At 39.2% G+C, this 22,222-nt stretch overlaps 1 protein-coding gene across 6 annotated transcripts in view; it reads right to left on the bottom strand.

The window, feature by feature from the left end:
• The window catches only part of PRKN (parkin RBR E3 ubiquitin protein ligase), a 1,303,276-nt gene that overhangs the window by 802,555 nt on the left and 478,499 nt on the right, over positions 1-22,222 (bottom strand). For 5 of the 6 annotated variants that reach the window (XM_081250471.1, XM_081250469.1, XM_081250474.1 and 2 more), the window contains exon 4: positions 1,834-1,955. In XM_081250471.1, the coding sequence (XP_081106597.1) occupies positions 1,834-1,955 (122 nt within the window). The remainder of the gene's footprint in view (positions 1-1,833; positions 1,956-22,222) is intronic. The other variant, XM_081250470.1, reaches the window with a different exon arrangement.

A 22,222-nucleotide genomic window follows, 5' to 3' on the forward strand; every position in this document is an offset into this window, starting at 1 on the left:
TTGAATAATAGAACATTTATTAGCAGATTTGTATAGCAAGCAATCTATCCTAAAAAAAGGGCCAGGGCTTTGGAGAAATACAGAAAAGACTTTTCACTTCTGGCACCAACATTTGTTAACCATGTAACTTTGAACTCATTACTTAACTTTGTGGAGTCTCCTTATTAAAAACATTGGATAATGATATCTACTTTTCAGGTCTGTGGTGAGAATTAGAGAAAAATACAAGTACCAGAATATAAATGTAAGGAAGGAAGTCAGTAAACTGTGGCAAAACAATCATACTTACTATGATTAATATGATTATAAAATGCCAAATAGAATTTCTAAAGTTTGTGAATCTATTGAATCAATGTGTGAAAGTTCAAACGCAGATGCCATCCGCTACAGGCAACACACCACATGAGGTGTTGGAAATAAGACAGGGACCCAAACCGACAAGTTATCTGATCTTATGAGGCTTACAGACTCTTAGAATATAGACAGATAGACAATTGCATAGAATGTAGGACAGAAGTTTAATGATATCTGAATTACATTTTTGAGTAATTCCACCATTTCCCCAGGCTTGAGTCAGAGATCCACACTTTCCCCTTGACTCGGTATGTCCTTCAGGTTCTTTCACAATGCTCCCTTACATCCAGTAAGGGTGATTAATTAATTAATAGGTGATTAATTAACCTCTTTGCCTTTGATCTCTCACCAGCCTCAATCCCAGTGACAAACTGTTACAGCACCAAGAAATAGTCTTAAAACATCGTTTTGTACGTGGTCTTTGTTGTGACGCTTTGCCTTTGTTCCTGCTGCCTGCAGAATAAAATATAAATGCTCTAGCCGTCACTGGGGCCTGATGTGCCCACGGGGGTGCTGCTCTACACTTCAGCCCCTAATCACCTGTAAAAGTCTTTGTCCTTCTGTGCCTCCTGGGCTGTGCTCTCAGCACTGAGCTGACCAGAATGCCCTCTGCTCCCCTACACACATTGGCATCCACATTACATTTAGCCAAATCCTACACAACTATCACGCTAAAGCCATGAACTACTGTGCCTATGTTTTATATCAGGGGCCAGTTGGCAAACCTTTTCTCTAAAGGGCCAGAGAGTAAACATGTCCGGTGTTGTAGGCCATCCAGTCAACTCTGATCTAGGGCACAATAAAGGTACAGACAACGTGCACATATGTGGGAGGGGCTGTGTCCTGACAGAACTTTATCACGACGCTGGAATTTAAATTTCATGTCCTGTTCACATGTCACACAATACTACTGACGTTTCCCAACCACTTAAAAATATAAAAACCATTCTCAGGTTGAGGACTGCACAAAACAAGCAGAGGCGGCAACACATCGTGCTTTCCAACCCTGTTTTATATGCATACTGGTCCTTGATCCACAACTTTCCTTTTCATTTTTTTTATGGAGGGTCACTTACCTCAAGTGCACCAACCTTAAATGAAGAGTCCAAAAATTTTTGACATATGCATACAACCATGTTCCTATCACACAGATCGAGATGTGAAACATTTCCAGGATCTTAGAAGGATCCTTCTTGGCTGCTTCTAAAAGACACCCCCAACCTCTTTTTGATAAAAAATCAGCCTCTATATTCCCTTTCAATAGGCCTGGATTAAAGAAATGGGGGCAATGACCCTGTAGTACCTACAATTTACAGAGCAGTATATTTTTAAATGAAACTTCAGATACCATTAACCATTACAACCACATAGAAGTCAATTTTTCAGTAATGGGTGATATCTGATTAGAAACCCCGAAAGGCAACTCTGGAAATACACATTCATTTTTCAGGGCAGCTTGCGCATGCCACTTCTCCTTACCTGGGCCAAGGTGAGCGTCGCTTGTTGGCAGGTGCTGCACCGCACCCTGAGCTTTCCTGGCTGTACTCCTTGACAGGGGCCTTTGCAGTAGACATAAAAGCTGTTGTAGGTTGGTCTACCTGCTGGGAAAAAAAGAAAGCAGAGGAAGTAGCCAATCAATGCTGAATCCAAATTTAGACAAATTTTAAAACTAACTCCTCAGGAACATTTTGAAACATTACAGGGATAAATATTATAATGAAGATACAACTAGTTAATTTATTAGGTTGGCCAAAAAGTGCCTTAGGTTTTTAAATAAAAATAAAAGACACATTTTTCATTTTCACCAAGAACTTTATTGAACAATGTATTCACCCTTTTGTTCCACTACCTTCTGTCATTTTTCAGGCAACTTCATAATTCCAACTTCCCAAAACTTTTTATCTTTTTGAGCAAAGAACTGCTCCAGGTGCCTTTTATAGTCTTCCAGGGAATTGAAATTTTTTCTATTAAGAGAATTTTGTAAAGACCTAAATAAATGGAAATCCAAAGGTGCAATGCCTGGTGTATGCAGTGGATGAATCAGAACTTCTCAGCCAAGCTGTAACAGTTTTTGCCTGGTCATCAAAGAAACAGGCGGTCTTGTTATCCTGATGGAAGATTATGTGCTTTCTGTTGACTAATTCTGGACGCTTTTTGTCGAGTGCTGCTTTCAGTTGGCGTAACTGGGAGCAGTACTTGTTGGAATCAATCGTTTGGGTTCCGGAAGGAGCTCATAATAGAGGACTCCCTTCCAATCCCACTATATACACAACGTCACCTTCTTTGGATGAAGACCAGCCTTTGGCGTGGTTGGTGGTGGTTCATTTCACTTGCCCCACAATCTCTTCCATTCCATATTATTGTACAGCATCCACTTTTCAAAGCCTGTCACAATTTGTTTGAAAAACGGAACATTTTCGTTACGTTTAAGAGGAGAATTGCATGAGGAAATATGGTCAAGAAGGGTTTTTTTGCTTAACTTATGTGGAACCCAAACATCAAAGCGATTAACATAATCAAGCTGGTGCAAATGATTTTCAATGCTTGATTTGGATATTTTGAGTCTGTCGGCTATCTCCCGTGTGGTATAACGTTGACTGTTCTCAATTAATGTCTCAATTTGATTGCTATCAACTTCTAACGGACCGTGGAGCATCATCCAGCAAGAAATCTCCAGCACGAAACTTCACAAACCACTTCTGACACGTTCAATCAGTCACAGCACCTTCTCCATACACTGCACAAATCTTTTTTTTTGCATTTCAGTTGCATTTTTACCTTTCTTGAAATAAAAAAAGCATAATATGCCAAAAATGTTGCTTTTTTCTTCCATCTTCAATACTAAAATGGCTACACAAAACTTTGCCAATTTTGATAAATCTTTTTTTAAATGCACGCTGATTTGACAGCTGTCACAATCTAACAATTCGAATTAAGTTAAAGACAACTAAGTGCTACTAGAGCCATCTTACGGAAAAAACCAAACAAACCTTTTGGCCAACCCCAATAGAAAATCTAGTTTTATGCTCAAAAGAGGGACAATCTTTTCTTCTTCTTGCCAACAGCCCTGTGACTTATTCAGCAAAGCAGCAGCCTGCTGCCGGAAGAGCTGGCCAAGGGTATTTGCAACACAGGGAAATTAAACGCACACTTTGCTGTTGAAGTTTTTAAAAGGACAAGAATCTAAGACCATTGGAAATTTAGGGACCACTGCTCCTGAATTTTATTTCATGTGTCTGTACCCAGTTTTGAAGGCTCCAGATTTTTTTCTCTTAAAATCTTATTTATAGGGACAAACTACCCCTTTTCTCATGATATGAATGATAATGATCACAGTTTGCTGAGTTTCCAATGAGACTTTCCAACACAGAGTCACACATAAAGTAAAGCAAAAGCCCTGAGGGGCTTAGCAGACTCAGCGATTGTGTGCAAAAATCGGTTCTTTGCATTTCATAAGTGTCCTCTACATAGACAAATGCCATTCAAATAATACATTTTCAAGAGCAAAAGCTGCACACAAAAAATAGATAGTTAAACATCTCTGATCATTTCTCTCAAATGTCACCATACAGGAAAATATTATTCCTGTCACCATACAGGAAAAAATTAGGGGAATGTTTTTGAACTGTTCCACACTTCTACATCTACAAGGAACTAACTTTATTCAGACACACTTACCAGTGAAATAACTAACTTCCAAATTTCTAAAATTACCAAATAGTTCTTTTAATCCTTACTTTACTTCTTAATGGGTGGGGCTAACATGAAAGGTCACGGCATAAAGATTTGTTTAAAATTTTATTAGTATCACAAAGAACATTTAGAAATAATGAATAGTAAGTATGTTTGATCATTATGAGCAAAAACTTTCAGACTTTCAAATGCATATGGTTTATTGAAAACAATTAGTACAAAAATAATGAGAAAACAAAAAAGATCCTCAAGTCTTACGTAGCTCCATTTGCTTTACTAATTTACAAAAAGTGCCTCTGTAGACATATTTAAGTGTCATTTGTTTAGCCATCTTTACTAATACTATAGGTGACAATAGTTTGTAAAATGTAAACCACAATAAAGATGTCAAGTTTTATAATTTTATTATTTATTGGTAATATATTTGTAATTATTAATTTCAGAGATTACTATTTAGTTTCAGTGTGAAAAGGAAGATGAATTATAAATATATATTTGTATTGATAAAAAACTATGATTTTCTGTCACTTTTTTGCAGCTTTAGTGCCTTAATATGGAAGATATTCAAGTCTATAAATATCACATTGTTATTAGCAAATATAATAATTAGATAAAATATATTCTTAAGGTTTTATGTATATCATAAATGCAACAGATAGAACCATATATTAAAGCTATAGAAATACTATAACAACTGACAGAAGATCACAAGAACTCTGACAATTTTAATGTGTACCATGACAAGCTTAGTGAAGAAGGTAGGAGCCTTTATCATTAAAACTTGTATCAGCAATATGAACAAAGCCAATTCACAATTTTTATAACCTACTGTAAAGGTTAAACAGAAAAAGAGGGGGGAAGAAGAGAAAGAGTGGAAAATGAACACTTACAAAGGGGAGTCGGGGTTGCAGAGACACTAGCATTGTTGAAAGAGCGTATTAGCAACGACTTGACGAAGCATCTCAGAAACTGCAGGAAACTAAATGACTCTTCTCTCTCCCTTAGGGCAACAGCAACGTTGGCAATATTGTTTCAGCTAATGATAGAGCCAGGCAGAATATGAAGATTGGGATACCCACCTCTGTGTGCCACAACCTGCACTAAAGTCCTTGAGAAGTTAGTCAGAAAATACTGCATGCCCATGCCCTTGCCCTAGAAGCATACAAGATGACATGCAATCTATTACATAGTGCTTCCCAGAGCCAGCGCAAGCTGGGGATTAATAGCCAGTCTAAGGAAGATCAAGGTCAGGCCAGTCTTGGTTACAGCACACTTCAAGCTGTTGGCTCTACTTTTTCAAGCAGTGGGGGCTTCCGGCAAATCTTAGGAGCCCCTTTTCAGGATGGCTTCCCCACCTCATTGCCTACATCACACTATTTCAAGTTGGCAAGCTTCTCTGTGCCATGCTGAGGTCTGGAGTGCAGAGGACAGGAAAAAGCACAAACAGCATCCTGACCATCTTCTGGGCAATGTTCCCATTAGCCTGATGGAAGGGTCTAAGGTACAGACTCTTAAAAATGGAGCCGTAGCTCCTAAAGGAACAAGCAAGGCAATGGGAAGAATGACCCCCCCAAACTTTCCTCTATGTATATAGCTGTCTCCAGTCAATAACAGGAATCTTCCCCTTCTCAAACTTCTGTTTGGATCTTAAAATTATTTTTCTCTCCTAATTAACTCTTCCATATTGCAACCCCTTCGCTGCCCAAAATAATCAAAGCAGCTTGTGTTTGTGTTATAGATTTCCCTTTTTTTTATATAATAAGTTTTCAAACCTAGAGAAATATTTCAAAAATCTTACAAATTATAACCTTCCCTGTAATTTACTGATTGTGAACTTTTTGCCATATTTTGTGTGCACACTCTGTGTGTTTGTGTGTGTGTACATTTACATATATACACATATATACTTTTTTGGCTGAATGATTTTTAATTAAGTTGCAGACATGATGCTACTTCACCCCTAAATCCTCCAACACCCTAAAAAGAAGAACTTTTTTCACCTAAAACAAGAGTTTTTGAGTGATTTGGTTGTTTCAGCTGTTCTATTCATGGTCTGATTGGGTATATTTTAAGTATACCTTACAGAACACTACAGTGGCTTGCAAGCTGTTAAAAGGTGTCAAGCCAAAATATCGGGGAATCATTAGTCAGACCATTTTATTTTATTTTATTATTTTTAATTTAATTTTATTTATGTTTTTATACAGCAGGTTCTTATTAGTTATCCATTTTATACATATTAGTGTATATAAATCAATCCCAATCTCCCAATTCATCACACCACCACCACCACCCTGCCACTTCTCCCCCTTGGTGTCCATACATTTTTTCTCTACATCTGTGTAGTCAGAACATTTTAGGTGTTGCCAAGTTAACCATGTGCTCTCGCTGCAGGACTTTGCAGACTCCGTGAAGACAGGAATTATGGAGCATAGCACGTGCCTAACTTTATCAGACTTCAGAAGTCTTCCTTTTATGGAGCATCTTGTGTAAATGCATTTCTCAGAAACAATTTGGAAAAAAAATTTGGAGGAAGGACACAACCCACTGTGTAGGGCTTCATTTACAGCAAGCCCAACAGCTAAAGTTTATAAACACAGATTTATTAGACACCCTGCTGAAGAGCGTGCTTACAATTAAGTTCTCCCCTCCAGCCCAAGCCATCAATAAACTTACATAATTATTTTATCATGAACCAGAAGGGTTAGTCTACGATGAAATGATTTTACAGTGTATTCGTTTCATTCAGACGTTCATTTTTTTTTTTTCCTGGATAGAAGTTAAAAACACAGTTAGTGTGCAGGGCTCTGTTAAAGTGTGAGTCCCTATGTCCCTTCAAAGCATCCATAAGGCTTCCTTAGCTTTATCATTTTATCATTATCTTTAGGTTTTCTCTCCCACTTTGTCTGATTAACATAATCCTTCCTCAAGTCTTTTCTTTTCTCTCATTCTCTTTTCTTGTTGTCTTGGTCCAAAAAATTGCCAAAAGCATTAACAATATTCACCACTTATCGAGTAAAGCCCCTATTCAAAAAGAATATACTATTTGCATCGTCTTTTTGAAAAATGAGCATAACATGCACAGTTTCCATTTTTAATGTATTTTAGATAATGGGCTTACAGCCTGAAGACGTTGTTTTAATAAGATAAATGAATACTTAAGAAAACTCATTCTGACTCTGATGAAAACTTTTCATTGGCCTCAGAAGTTTCCATCACAGAGAATCAAGTGTTTAATTGCCTGGATAATTTGTTTTCTAGGGGAGAAGACAGTGAGATTTAACATATTTTATACCTAGGTAAAATAATGTTCAGTATCAATACACTATAAAGCAATAGGAACACAACTGATTTAAAATTATTTTATCACATATGAGCTTATTAAAATATTAAGTAGAACAAGCTGCCCATGAGAACTTTCTGTGGCCATGGAAATGTCCTCCATCTGCATTCTCCCATACAGTAGCCATTAGCTACAAGGGCCTATTGAGAATTTGGCTAGGAACTACTCAGGAACGACTCTTTTAAAAAAAAGTTTGAAGTAATTTATATTAGCACAGCCATATGTGGGTAGAAGCTACTAAATTGGACAGCACAGAAAAGAATAAATAAAAATGATGTGTCTTGTCTCCTCTCTCCCTGCCTTGTCAGACACACAGTTAACAATATTAAGAAGATTCTTCTGTCACACTGAGAAGTCCAGTAGCCGGCTGTTAAGTGTACTGATATACAAACAATGTTGGCTGGAGAGAAGGGGAAGGGGGAAGGTTTGAACTTGAGGCACTGTGAGGGAGGACAGAGGTGGGTGGAGACCTGGGTACTTTCTAGTCTCAGAGGTAGAACAGAGCTTCTCTCCATCCCTTCCTCCACCACGTCCCCATTCCCGACACCAACTGGGGTACTGCTCACCCTCCACCCATCTCCACTGTCATCACCATCTTTGAAATCTGACCCATATATTCAAGGTCCAGTTGGAATGGCACTTCCTATAAAAATTCTTCCCTTGATTTCCCCAAAAGTAAAAGATATTTCCCTAAATAATTACCTCTAAGAGTAGGAAAGGATCCAGCTTAATCTTGTCACCTTTAAGCAGTAGACTTGTCCTAACATCAGGAAACCAGCATCAAATAAGGAGGAGTCCCTGGAATGAAGCATCTTTCACAGCCTTCATCCACCTCCTCCCCACTGTTTAGCCTGGCACTTAGTATTTTCATCTCTTGCCCTCCTGCCTCCTTCTGACTATAGCTTAGTTCTGTATTTTAAGTGTTGAGGATATGATCACTGTCTGCATCACTTAGCTCCACTGATCAGCTCTAACTGGCCATGTTCCCTCAGTTTACCCCTTCCCCTAGCTGCTTAGGGAGTAACCGCAGTCCTGTTTGATTCCTACGAGCCCACTGTGGAACAGACCCAGGGCCAGAGTTTCTGAACTTGTGACCTTGACCCTGTGATACGGAACTACGGCACAGAGAATCTTCTCCCCCAACATTTACCAGAATTCTTGCTCTTGTATTTCTGGATGGTGGTCCTTCAGCTTGTGCTCAACGGCATTTGCTGAAATATATGACTCATGAAAAAAATAAATAGACATTGAATGAACAAAATCAATACCATCTCTGAAGCCCAGCAAGCTCATCTTTGCACAACCCATTTTTCCTTATATTGGCCTGATAGTATCCATTAGTTCTAGTTGGAACAATGTGTATTGAAATAATTAGTCTAAGGCAGTTCCACATGAAATCCATTCAATGCACACTGCTGGAATCATCTCTTCTGTACGAAACCTGCTTTGGATCATTAAAAATATGGAGATCATGTCCACTCCAACCTAACGTAAATTGGAAAAAGAATTTCGCCCCACATTCACTATGTACTTGTCCCACGTTTCCTATTGTTACAACTCCCCTGTATGCAACACTGCACCCTTTTTCATATGTTCCAAATGACTAGGGCAGTTCCTTGAACTTAGTAAACGTTCAATAAATATTTGCCAGGTCAATAAATTCTCCCACATTTTAAATGATCTGAAAGTTGTAGCAGGTATGATAGTATGAGAGCAAAATTCATATTAAATAGAATGTAGTCATGATTACCAAATATTTAGAACATCCTTCCACCAGCCAAAATTACTGGATTAACTTCACATATCCTTCAAAATATTAGTATATTTTAAATGTAATATTATCTTAAAATATTATCTTAAATATCATCTTAAGATCACAAATGACTAGTATGATAAATAAAAGTAGAACAAAAAAGAATACTTAAAAAGTTCAGGTAGAAATTAGTATAAGTGAAAAAAATTGCATTATGAAAATTTGTAAGTGGAACTACTTTAAAGGAGGACAGTTATTACACATAAACACTTTTATTTCAATCCTTATACAACGGGTTACTACACTCACTGAATCCAGCTACACCAGTCCATGCTTTCATTTTATTTTTTTAACATATTTATTGGAGTATAATTGATTTACAATGCTGTGTTAGTTTCTGCTGTATAACAAGGTGAATCAGCTATATGTATACATATATCCCCATGTCCCCTCCAGCTTGTGTCTCCCTCCCACCCTCCCTATCTCACCTCTCTAGGTGGTCACAAAGCACCAAGCTGATCTCCCAGTGCTATGCAGCTGCTTCCCACTAGCTAGCTATTTTATATTTAGTAGTTTATATATGTCAGTGCTACTCTCTCACTTCATCCCAGCTTCCCCTTCCCCTTCCCCCTGTCCTCAAGTCCATTCTCTACGTCTGTGTCTTTATTCCTATCCTGACCCTAAGTTCATCAGAACCATTTTTCTTTTTTTTAGATTCCATATATATGTGTTAGCATATGGTATTTGTGTTTCTCTTTCTGACTGACTTCACTCTGTATGACAGACTCTAGGTCCATCCACCTCACTACAAACAACTCAATTTCATTTCTTTTTATGGCTGAGTAATATTCCATTGTATATATGTGCCACATCTTCTTTATCTATTCATCTGTCGATGAACACTTAGGTTGCTTCCACATCCTGGCTATTGTAAATAGAGCTGCAGTGAATATTGTGGTACATGTCTGTTTTTGAATTATGGTTTTCTCAGGGTATACGCCCAATGGTGGGATTGCTGGGTCATCTGGTAGCTCTAGTTTTAGTTTTTTAAGGAACCTCCGTACTGCTCCATAGTGGCTGTATCAATTTACATTCCTACCAACAGTGCAAGAGGGTTCCCTTTGCTCCACACCCACTCCAGTATTTATTGTTTGTAGATATTTTGATGATGGCCATTCTGACCCGTGTGAGGTGATACCTCATTGTGGTTTTGATTTGCACAGCAAAGGAAACCATAAACAAGATGAAAAGACAACCCTTAGAATGGGAGAAAATATTTGCAAACGAAGCAACTGACAAAGGATTAATTTCCAAAATATACAAGCAGCTCATGCAGCTCAATATCAAAAAAACAAACAACCTAATCCAAAAATGAGAAGACCTAAATAGACATTTCTCCAAAGAAAACATACAGATTGCCAACAAACACATGAAAGAATGCTCATCACTAATCATTAGCGCATGCTTTTAACGTGCCTCATTTTACCTCCTGCAGAGTAACCAGGTAATGTTGTATTATAAACAACTTCCAATTATATAACCATCCACCCAGTGTATGCACTTTGAAAACATGGTTAGCAATATCTAAGGAGACTCTACCCTTAAAGTTATAACTTAATTCTCAATTTTTGTGCCAGGGTTTTTTAAATTAATGTATCTGCAACATAGTTTCATCTGGTGAGGCAAAAACTGCTGATTAAACCTAATGCCTTTGCCTGGTTTTTGTTGTTGTTGTTGCCAGTTTATTTTTGCATTATTCATCATTATTCATTTTAAAGGTCATAACCAAACCTCCGTTGCCCAGACAAAAATGTAGAGTGAAGCATAATTTAAGGAGGAGGTTTAAATAAATAACCAGGCTTGAAGCCAACTGGGGTAAATCTAGTCACTTATTCTTCCCAGAAATGGACTCGGGCAGGGGATGGTTAAGGTGTGTGCTAGAAAAGTCTCAGCTCTTCAACATGTTGAGTGAACGTTCATAACTCATATTTAGATGGAAGAAGAAATTGATGCTGCAGATGCCTGTGTACAATTTCCTCGGGATATAATCTCTATAGCCCAGGACGTGTCCATCTAGGTCCAGCCCAAGCCTTGCCTTGTCACCTTCGGCAAATCAACTGACCCTAAATGCTGTTTTCTTATCTGCAAAATGGAGATGATAATAGTACCTAACTCTTAGGCTTTTGTGAGAATTTTAAAAAGAATAATACAGATGCAGCACTCAGCACAGTGTCTGATACACATAAGCTCTTCTTCTTTGTTGTCAAAAAATATGGAACTTGGGAGGAGCTTCAAGATGGTGGAAGAGTAAGACGTGGAGATCACCTTCCTCCCCACAGATACATCAGAAATTCATCTACACGTGGAAAAACTCCTACAGAACTGAATGCTGGCAGAAGACCTCAGACCTCCCAAAAGCACGGGCCCAGCCGCTCCAGAGCACGCGGGATCTTCCCGGACCGGGGCACGAACCCGTGTCCCCCATATCGGCAGGCGGACCCTCAACCACTGCGCCACCAGGGAAGTCCCAGAAAAGGCACCGGGCTCCCCACGGATACACCAGAAATACAGCTACACGTGGAACAACTCCTACAGAACACCTACTGAACGCTGGCAGAAGACCCCAGACCTCCCAAAAGGCAAGAAACTCCCCACATACCTGGGTAGGGCAAAGCGGAGAGATCCCCACACAGAGGATCGGTGCCGAGCGGCACTCACCAGCCCGAGAGGCTTGTCTGCTCGCCCGCCAGGGCGGGCGGCGCTGGAAGCTGAGGCTTGGGCTTCAGTCAGAGCGCAGAGAGAGGACTGGGGCTGGCGGCGAGAACTCAGCCTGAAGGGGGCTAATGTGCCACAGCTAGCCGGCAGGGAGTCCGGGAAAACTCTGGAGCTGCCGAAGAGGCAAGAGACTTTTTCTTCCCTCTTGGTTTCCTGGTGTGCGAGGAGAGGGGATTAAGAACGCTGCTTAAAGGGGCTCCACAGACGGGCGCGAGTCACGACTGAAAGCGCGGAGCCCAGTGACGGGCGTGGGACGCTGGGGCTGCTGCTGCCGCCGCCAAGAAGCCTGTGTGCGAGCGCAGGTCACTGTCCACACCGCCCTTCCGGGAGCCTGTGCAGCCCGCCACTGCCGGGGTCCCGGGATCCAGGGGCGGCTTCCCTGGGAGAACGCACGGCGCGCCTCGGGCTGGTGCAACGTCACGCCGACCTCTGCCACTGCAGGCTCGCCCCGCACTCCGTGCCCCACCCTCCCGCCCGGCCTGAGTGAGCCAGAGTCCCCGAAGAGGCTGCTCCTTTAACCCTGTCCTGTCTGAGCGAAGAACAGATGCCCTCCGGCGACCTACACGCAGAGGCAGGGCCAAATCCAAAGCTGAGACCCAGGAGCTGTGAGAACAAAGAAGAGAAAGGGAAACCTCTCCCAGCAGCCTCAGAAGCAGCGGATTAAAGCTCCACAATCAACTTGATGTACCCTGCATCTGTGGAATACATGAATAGACAACAAATCATCCCAAATTGAGGAGCCAGGAGTCAGTGCTGTGCCTCTGAGGTGGGAGAGCCAACTTCAGTACACTGGTCCACAAGACACCTCCCAGCTCCACATAATATCAAACGGCGAAAATCTTCCAGAGATCTCCATCTCAACACCAGCACCCAGCTTCACTCAACGACCAGCAAGCTACAGTGCTGGACACCCTATGCCAAACAACTAGCAAGACAGGAACACAATGCCACCCATTAGAAGAGAGGTGGCCTAAAATCATAAAAAGTCCGCAGAAACCCCAAAACACACCACCAGACATGGACCTGCCCACCAGAAAGACAAGATACAGACTCGTCCACCAGAACACAGGCACTAGTCCCCTCCACCAGGAAGCCTACACAACCCACGAAACCAACCTTAGCCACTGGGGACAGACACCAAAAACAACGGGAACTACGAACCTGCAGCCTGCAAAAAGGACACCCCAAACACAGTAAGATAAGCAAAATGAGAAGACAGAAAAACACACAGCAGGAGAAGGAGCAAGATAAAAACCCACCAGACCTAACAAATGAAGAGGTAATAGGCAGTCTACCTGAAAAAGAATTCAGAATAATGATGGTAATGATCGAAGATTCTATTTCCCAGATCCAAAATCTTGGAAATAGAATAGACAAAATGCAAGAAACAGTTAACAAGGACCTAGAAGAACTAAAGATGAATCAAGCATCGATTAAAAACACAATACATGAAATAAAAAATACTCTAGATGGGATCAATAGCAGAATAACTGAGGCAGAAGAACGGATAAGTGAGGTGGCAGATAAAATAGTGGAAATAACTGCTGCAGAGCAAAATAAAGAAAAAAGAATGAAAAGAACAGAGGACAGTCTCAGAGACCTCTGGGACAACATTAAACGCACCAACATTCGAATTATAGGGGTTCCAGAAGAAGAAGAGAAAAAGAAAGGGACTGAGAAAATATTTGAAGAGATTATAGTTAAAACTTCCCTAATACGGGAAAGGAAATAGTTAATCAAGTCCAGGAGGCACAGAGAGTCCCATACAGAATAAATCCAAGGAGAAATACGCCAAGACACATATTAATCAAACTGTCAAAAATTAAACACAAAGAATTCATATTAAAAGCAGCAAGGCAAAAACAACAAATAACACACAAGGGAATCCTCATCAGGATAATAGCTGATCTCTCAGCAGAAACTCTACAAGCCAGAAGGGAGTGGCAGGACATAATTAAAGTGATGAAAGAGAAAAACCTGCAACCAAGATTACTCTACCCAGCAAGGATCTCATTCAGATTTGATGGAGAAATTAAAACATTTACAGACAAGCAAAAGCTGAGAGAGTTCAGCACCACCAAACCAGCTTTACAACAAATGCTAAAGGAACTTCTCTAGGCAAGAAACACAACAGAAGGGAAAGACCTACAATAATGAACCCAAAACAATTAAGAAAATGGGAATAGGAACATACATATCGATAATTACCTTAAATGTAAATGGACTAAATGCTCCCACCAAAAGACACAGATTGGCTGAATGGATACAAAAACAAGACCCATATATATGCTGTCTACAAGAGACCCACTTCAGACCTAGAGATACATACAGACTGAAAGTAAAGGGATGGAAAAAGATATTCCATGCAAATGGAAACCAAAAGAAAGCTGGAGTAGCAATTCTCATATCAGACAAAATAGACTTTAAAATAAAGACTACTAGAAGAGACAAAGAAGGACACTACATAATGATCAAGGGATCGATCCAAGAAGAAGATATAACAATTGTAAATATTTATGCACCCAACATAGGAGCACCTCAATACATAAGGCAAATACTAACAGCCATAAAAGGGGAAATCGACAGTAACACACTCATAGTAGGGGACTTTAACACCCCACTTTCACCAATGGACAGATCATCCAAAATGAAAATAAATAAGGAAACACAAGCTTGAAATGATACATTACACAAGATGGACTTAATTGATATTTATAGGACATTCCATCCAAAAACAACAGAATACACATTTTTCTCAAGTGCTCATGGAACATTCTCCAGGATAGATCATATCTTGGGTCACAAATCAACCCTTGGTAAATTTAAGAAAATTGAAATTGTATCAAGTATCTTTTCTGACCACAATGCTATGAGACTAGGTATCAATTACAGGAAAAGAGCTGTAAAAATACAAACACATGGAGGCTAAACAATACCCTACTTAATAACGAAGTGATCACTGAAGAAATCAAAGTGGAAATTAAAAAATACCTAGAAACAAATGACAATGGAGACACAACGACCCAAAACCTATGGGATGCAGCAAAAGCAGTTCTAAGAGGGAAGTTTATAGCAATACAATCCCACCTTAAGAAACAGGAAACATCTCGAATAAACAACCTAACCTTGCACCTAAAGCAATCAGAGAAAGAAGAACAAAAACATCCCAAAGTTAGCAGAAGGAAAGAAATCATAAAGATCAGATCAGAAATAAATGAAAAAGAAATGAAGGAAACGATAGCAAAGATCAATAAAACTAAAAGCTGGTTCTTTGAGAAGATAAACAAAATTGATAAACCATTAGCCAGACTCATCAAGAAAAAAAGGGAGAAGACTCAAATCAATAGAATTAGAAATGAAAAAGGAGAAGTAACAACTGACACTGCAGAAATACAAAAGATCATGAGAGATTACTACAAGCAACTCTATGCCAATAAAATGGACAACCTGGAAGAAATGGACAAATTCTTAGAAATGCACAACCTGCCAAGACTGAATCAGGAAGAAATAGAAAATATGAACAGACCAATCACAAGCACTGAAATTGAAACTGTGATAAAAAATCTTCCAACAAACAAAAGCCCAGGACCAGATGGCTTCACAGGTGAATTCTATCAAGCATTTAGAGAAGAGCTAACACCTATCCTTCTCAAACTCTTCCAATATATAGCAGAGGGGGGAACACTCCCAAACTCATTCTACGAGACCACCATCACCTTGATACCAAAACCAGACAAGGATGTCACAAAGAAAGAAAACAACAGGCCAATATCACTGATGAACATAGATGCAAAAATCCTCAACAAAATACTAGCAAACAGAATCCAACAGCACATTAAAAGGATCATACACCATGATCAAGTGGGGTTTATTCCAGGAATGCAAGGATTCTTCAATATATGCAAATCAATCAACGTAATACACCATATTAACAAATTGAAGGAGAAAAACCATATGATCATCTCAATAGATGCAGAGAAAGCTTTCGACAAAATTCAACACCCATTTATGATAAAAACCCTGCAGACAGTAGGCATAGAGGGAACTTTCCTCAACATAATAAAGGCCATATATGACAAACCCACAGCCAGCATCGTCTTCAATGGTGAAAAACTGAAACCATTTCCACTAAGATCAGGATCAAGACAAGGTTGCCCACTCTCACCACTCTTATTCAACATAGCTTTGGAAGTTTTAGCCACAGCAATCAGAGAAGAAAAGGAAATAAAAGGAATCCAAATCGGAAAAGAAGAAGTAAAGCTGTCACTGTTTGCAGATGACATGATACTATACATAGAGAATCCTAAAGATGCTACCAGAAAACTACTAGAGCTAATCAATGAATTTGGTAAAGTTGCAGGACACAAAATTAATGCACAGAAATCTCTGGCATTCCTCTATACTAATGATGAAAAATCTGAAAGTGAAATCAAGGAAACACTCCCATTTACTATTGCAACAAAAAGAATAAAATATCTAGGAATAAACCTACCTAAGGAGACAAAAGATCTGTATGCAGAAAATTATAAGACATTGATGAAAGAAATTAAAGATGATACAAATAGATGGAGAGATGTACCATGTTCTTGGATTGGAAGAATCAACATTGTGAAAATGACTCTACTGCCCAAAGCAATCTACAGATTCAATGCAATCCCTATCAAACTACCCCTGGCATTTTTCACAGAACTAGAGCAAAAAATTTCGCAATTTGTATGGAAACACAAAAGACCCCGAATAGCCAAAGCAATCTTGAGAAATAAAAATGGAGCTGGAGGAATCAGGCTCCCTGACTTCAGACTATACTACAAAGCTACAGTAATCAAGACAGTGTGGTACTGGCACAAAAACAGAAAAATTGATCAATGGAACAGGATAGAAAGCCCAGAGATAAACCCATGGACATATGGTCACCTTATCTTTGATAAAGGAGGCAGGAATGTACAGTGGAGAAGGGACAGCCTCTTCAATAAGTGGTGCTGCGAAAACTGGATAGGGACATGTAAAAGTATGAGATTAGATCACTCCCTAACACCATACACAAGAATAAGCTCAAAATGGATTAAAGACCTAAATGTAAGGCCAGAAACCATCAAACTCTTAGAGGAAAACATAGGCAGAACACTCTCTGACATAAATCACAGCAAGATCCTTTTTGACCCACCTCCTAGAGAAATGGAAATAAAGACAAAAATAAACACATGGGACCTAATGAAACTTAAAAGCTTTTGCACAGCAAAGGAAACCATAAACAAGACCAAAAGACAACCCTCAGAATGGGAGAAAATATTTGCAAATGAAGCAACTGACAAAGGATTCATCTCCAAAATTTATAAGCAGCTCAGGCAGCTCAATAACAAAAAAACAAACAACCCAATCCAAAAATGGGCAGAAGACCTAAATAGACATTTCTCCACAGAAGATATACAGACTGCCAACAAACACATGAAAGGATGCTCAACATCTTTACTCATCAGAGAAATGCAAATCAAGACTACAATGAGATATCATCTCACACCAGTCAGAATGACCATCATCAAAATATCTAGAAACAATAAATGCTGGAGAGGGTGTGGAGAAAAGGGAACACTCTTGCACTGCTGGTGGGAATGTCAATTGGTACAGCCACTATGGAGAACGGTATGGAGGTTCCTTAAAAAACTGCAAATATAACTACCATATGACCCAGCAATCCCACTACTGGGCATATACCCTGAGAAAACCATAATTCAAAAAGAGACATGTACCAAAATGTTCATAGCAGCCCTATTTACAATAGCCTGGAGATGGAAACAACCTAAGTGTCCATCATCGGATGAATGGGTAAAGAAGATGTGGCACATATATACAATGGAATATTACTCAGCCATAAAAAGAAATGAAATTGAGCTATTTGTAATGAGGTGGATGGACCTAGAGTCTGTCATACAGAGTGAAGTAAGTCAGAAAGAGAAAGACAAATACTGTATGCTGACACATATATATGGAATTTAAGAAAAAAAAATGTCATGAAGAACATAGGGGTAAGACAGGAATAAAGACACAGACCTACTAGAGAATGGACGTGAGGATATGGGGAGGGGGAAGGGTAAGCTGTGACAAAGTGAAAGAGCGGCATGGACATATATACACTACCAAACGTAAGGTAGATAGCTAGTGGGAAGCAGCCGCATAGCACAGGGAGATCAGCTCGGTGCTTTGTGACCGCCTGGAGGGGTGGGATAGGGAGGGTGGGAGGGAGACGCAAAAGGGAGGGGATATGGGAACATATGTATATGTATAACTGATTTAATTTGTTATAAAGCAAAAAAATATATATATATATATATTAGACACCGGCAAAAAAAAAAAAAAATGGAACTTGAGTTATTCCCAGGTACTCATACCTGTGAGCACTTCATCCTCCTGCCTCCTCAGGTGACCATTTTCCTGCTTTTATAAATGCTGGTTCTTATACACTATCTCCATCATAAACCTACCTCTAAATATTTAGAAATATCTGAGGTATAGTTCTTTTTAAAACTGCTTCAAAACCAACCAAGCCCTTTTCCATGAAATATTTAATAATATTATGGAATATAAACCATAATGGAAAGTCTTTAAATTGATTTAAAGGTACTAGAGTCACATTTTTCCATGAATCACTATTGTTATGCAAGCAATACATGTGGATTGTAGAAAAATTAGGAATGACAATAGTAAACAATGATATGGATCCCATCTAGTGGATAATATTTTCAAGCTGGCTAATGCACTTAAAAAAATAAAGTATTTCCAAAATAAAAACTGTTTTTTATTGCATGGTTTGTAAAATGGTACTGAAGGAGATTCAAAATGGATTCCAAAATTTCACCTTAACGGCAGACTTGCTTATATTAGTGCTTATTTTTCTTTGAAAGATAAGCATGATCATCACCACTTTATAAATGAGGAAACACAAGTTCAAAGAGATTGAGTGCCATCCCCAAGACAGCCATGGGGTAGTCAGAGATATGAATATAAGTGTTCCTGATTACAAAGCCTATGCTTTCTCCTCAACTACATGATAATAACCTTGACTAGGGTGCTAATTATTATTAAATTCTGTAGGGATTTATTCAGTGGCTGTAAAAAGTGGCACTTGAACACAGGTTGGCAATTAAGCACCGTTGTCAGCAATCACTGACTGCTTCAGAATCAGTCTCACCACCCCACTTCCCTCATTCAATCAGCACTACAGGTTTCATGGAAATTTCCATTAATGTTTTACAGCACTGGCATTCAACAAGAATATGTAGGTACAGCAATTATCAATAAAGAAAGGTAAATCTCATTTTTCAGAGCTAGCACATATTCTAAAATTGTAAGTTATACCAAATGGTAGTCTATGGCATAACATTAGAATCAATAGAATTTTTAATTTATTTTTATAGAAGTGATACCTTTCTTGATATTTTAAAAATGATTTTAAAACCTCCTTATTTTAAATGTTCTAAGTGTTAGTGAAACCTGTGAAGAAAATGAACACTCAAAGGAATGGCATCAATTAGAGAATAACAAGCCAGGTATGACCCTCCCCACTCCCACATTCTGGATCATATTTCATTTACAATAGCCAATATCAGCAGTTTGATAAAATTATTTCATTTAAGTATAATATTTCCAATCTTCACTACTACCATTAAATATCCTCTTACAAATTCCAATGTTTTACATATCCTATTTTGCCCGTACCGCATGATAATACAAAATATGTAATGTTAATAAATCCGACCTTTCCTAGTACTGATTTCAAAATGTCTTTGGTGGTAATTGAGATTCATAAAGTCTCTACTATTCCTTAAAATATTAGAAAAATTAGTTTTCTTCAGGGACATGGTGATTAGTTAGAAATGTAAGATGATGTCATCATGCTGAGGGAAAACTACAAAACTATTGTCTTCTCTTGATCAAGGCTGATAATGCTGTGCATAATGTAGGCTTCTAAAAGTACACATTAGAATCACTCTGGCCAAAACACTCTTCACAGCTATTCTAGGACCCTAGGACCACAACAGTCTACTTCATGGGTTCCCAACTGAAAAGGCCTCTGAGGACCCATCTAAGTCCTGGTCACATGGCCCAGTTCAGGGGCCACCTCTCTCCTACAAGCTTCCTGTCTGTATCACACGGAAGCACCTCATCTTCTGTAGTGGCTTCATATGTTTATATCAGAACCTAAGGCCCTAAGGGCAGGGTTTATGTAAAGTAGTTTCACTTCTATTACCCATCCCCACTTTTGACCTAGAATAGTGTCCTCCATGAGATACTACTCCTATTCATTGATCAAATACTTGAGAAACTAGTGAGATTAGTTTAACTAATTTTAACTCAATATTGTAAAAGTACAGGAGGGTCACTTGGCTTGTACCACAGGTTACAGTAATGGCTGTGCTACCTTCTGGCATTGCCTCATCCCAGAGAAGAGAAAAATCTTGCTTTCAGAATGCTACAGAAGCCAGCCCGTGCTTCTCAGCACCTCTGTAAAAGAAAAACTAAATTTAAAAGAGAAAAAAAATTACTTCTTAGCCATCTATAGAGAAAATGAAGAAATAAATGTATAATTTCCTAGGAAAGATCTAGCTTTCTAAACTTATTTAAATCTTGTCTACCTAAGAAGCCAGGTTGCTTGGGGGAGGGGAAGAATAGTGAAAAGGAAGCAGAATGTAGGTTATAAGGAAACAAAAGAATATTATGAACCTATCAAGATTCTTTCCATGAATGACATTAACAACAAATAAAAAACAAAAATACCACTATGTGCTTGACGTTCTGGTAACATGTGAGACAATCATAAAACATAGCCAAGACAATCTTCACCTTAACAGTTTTATAATCTAAGAATAACTCTTATGTGGATTCACACAGGCTAAGGGGTATCTAACAAGTGTGTACACAGCAGGGAAGAATCCTAGTATTCTGAGAATAGTGAAGAATAAACCCAAAGAGGGGGGATAAAAATATACACTTGTAATATAGAGCCTTTTATCTTGCAAGTTCTTTGATTTTCAACTTCTGAAATGATCCAACTGCACATTCCCATGATTCTGCATTCTGTCCAGGTGCAGCTACTCACATGTCCTCGAAGACAGAAGAAGACATCTGCCTGGATCTGTGCTGTTAGGCAGCACCCCCCCAGACAGCCCCTAACATCTCTGATTAGAGCTTCCTTCAGGTCTCAGGGATCACAGCACACATATACTTCATGGAAGTCAAGGTCCCAGGAGAAACCTCAGAAAGCCCTTAAAAGGGGTGTGGATGAAACAAATAGCCTATTAACTAAGAGATGGCAAGTTCAGAGGTGGAGACAATTCAAAACGCAGAGTCTGTGACTTCCAGCTCTTTTCACAACGTGTTTTAGTTTTATTGTCTGGAACCTTGGTACCTTGGGTATCCTAGGTGTCACTTGGCTTGATTCACAGAATCTTGGTTCCCCTAGACAGCCAAGGCAGAGATTTGGTTTGCCTCTCAGCTGTGCCTTCCAATCCCCCACTAAATCTCAGGAGGCAACACAAGAAATGCTTCCAAGGTTTGTCTCTCATCTCCTTCCAAGTGTCCTGTGCTGCTGACTCAGGCCATTTTTAGTATCCAATAGCCTCCCAAGAATCCTCCCTTCCTCTATCTTCTTCTCTTCCCGAGCGAGAAACTCCCAAACTGGTAAGAAAATTCTCTTTAAAAACACATTGTGCCACTTACTTAAACAAAACAAAGCAAAGGATGGTACTAGCCTTTGTGCACCTACAGCAGCATTGTTATCAGAGGGTAAAGATGTATCATCCAGGGTCCCCAGGTTGGAAGCCAAACAGCATCAGGCAAGTGACTTTTTATTAAAGTATTGGTTCTATCTTTGCAAAAAAAATCATTTACACTTTGTATCTTGCTACAAAATATATTTCTATTATTTTCTATAGAAATATTTAAAATTACTAAGCATTATCGAAAATGTTAGTCCTAGAATATGTACTCCATTCAGGCACTAAAAATAATCATAAAAATTGCTATTAATAGCTGAAATTCTTTATCATAGCCCCTCATGACTTCTTCTCCCAGCCAAGCTATCCAAACTTAATTACACTGTCCTCTCAAGTATCGGAACCAAAACACTTGTGGTTTCCACACCGCGCATCCGCAGCCTCCACACCTGCCTTTGGCCTGGGACCAACTCCCTTCAGGAGGAATTCCCAGTCACCTTTAAAGTCTGTATCAAGTGTCAAATGTTACCAAGTCCTTGAGAAGCCTTACCTCGCCTTCCACCCACAATAGGCACAGTGAATGTTCCTCCCTTA

This window comes from Mesoplodon bidens, assembly GCF_964165515.1.
Source record: "Mesoplodon bidens genome assembly, chromosome: 12".
Classification (NCBI taxonomy): domain Eukaryota; kingdom Metazoa; phylum Chordata; class Mammalia; order Artiodactyla; family Ziphiidae; genus Mesoplodon; species Mesoplodon bidens.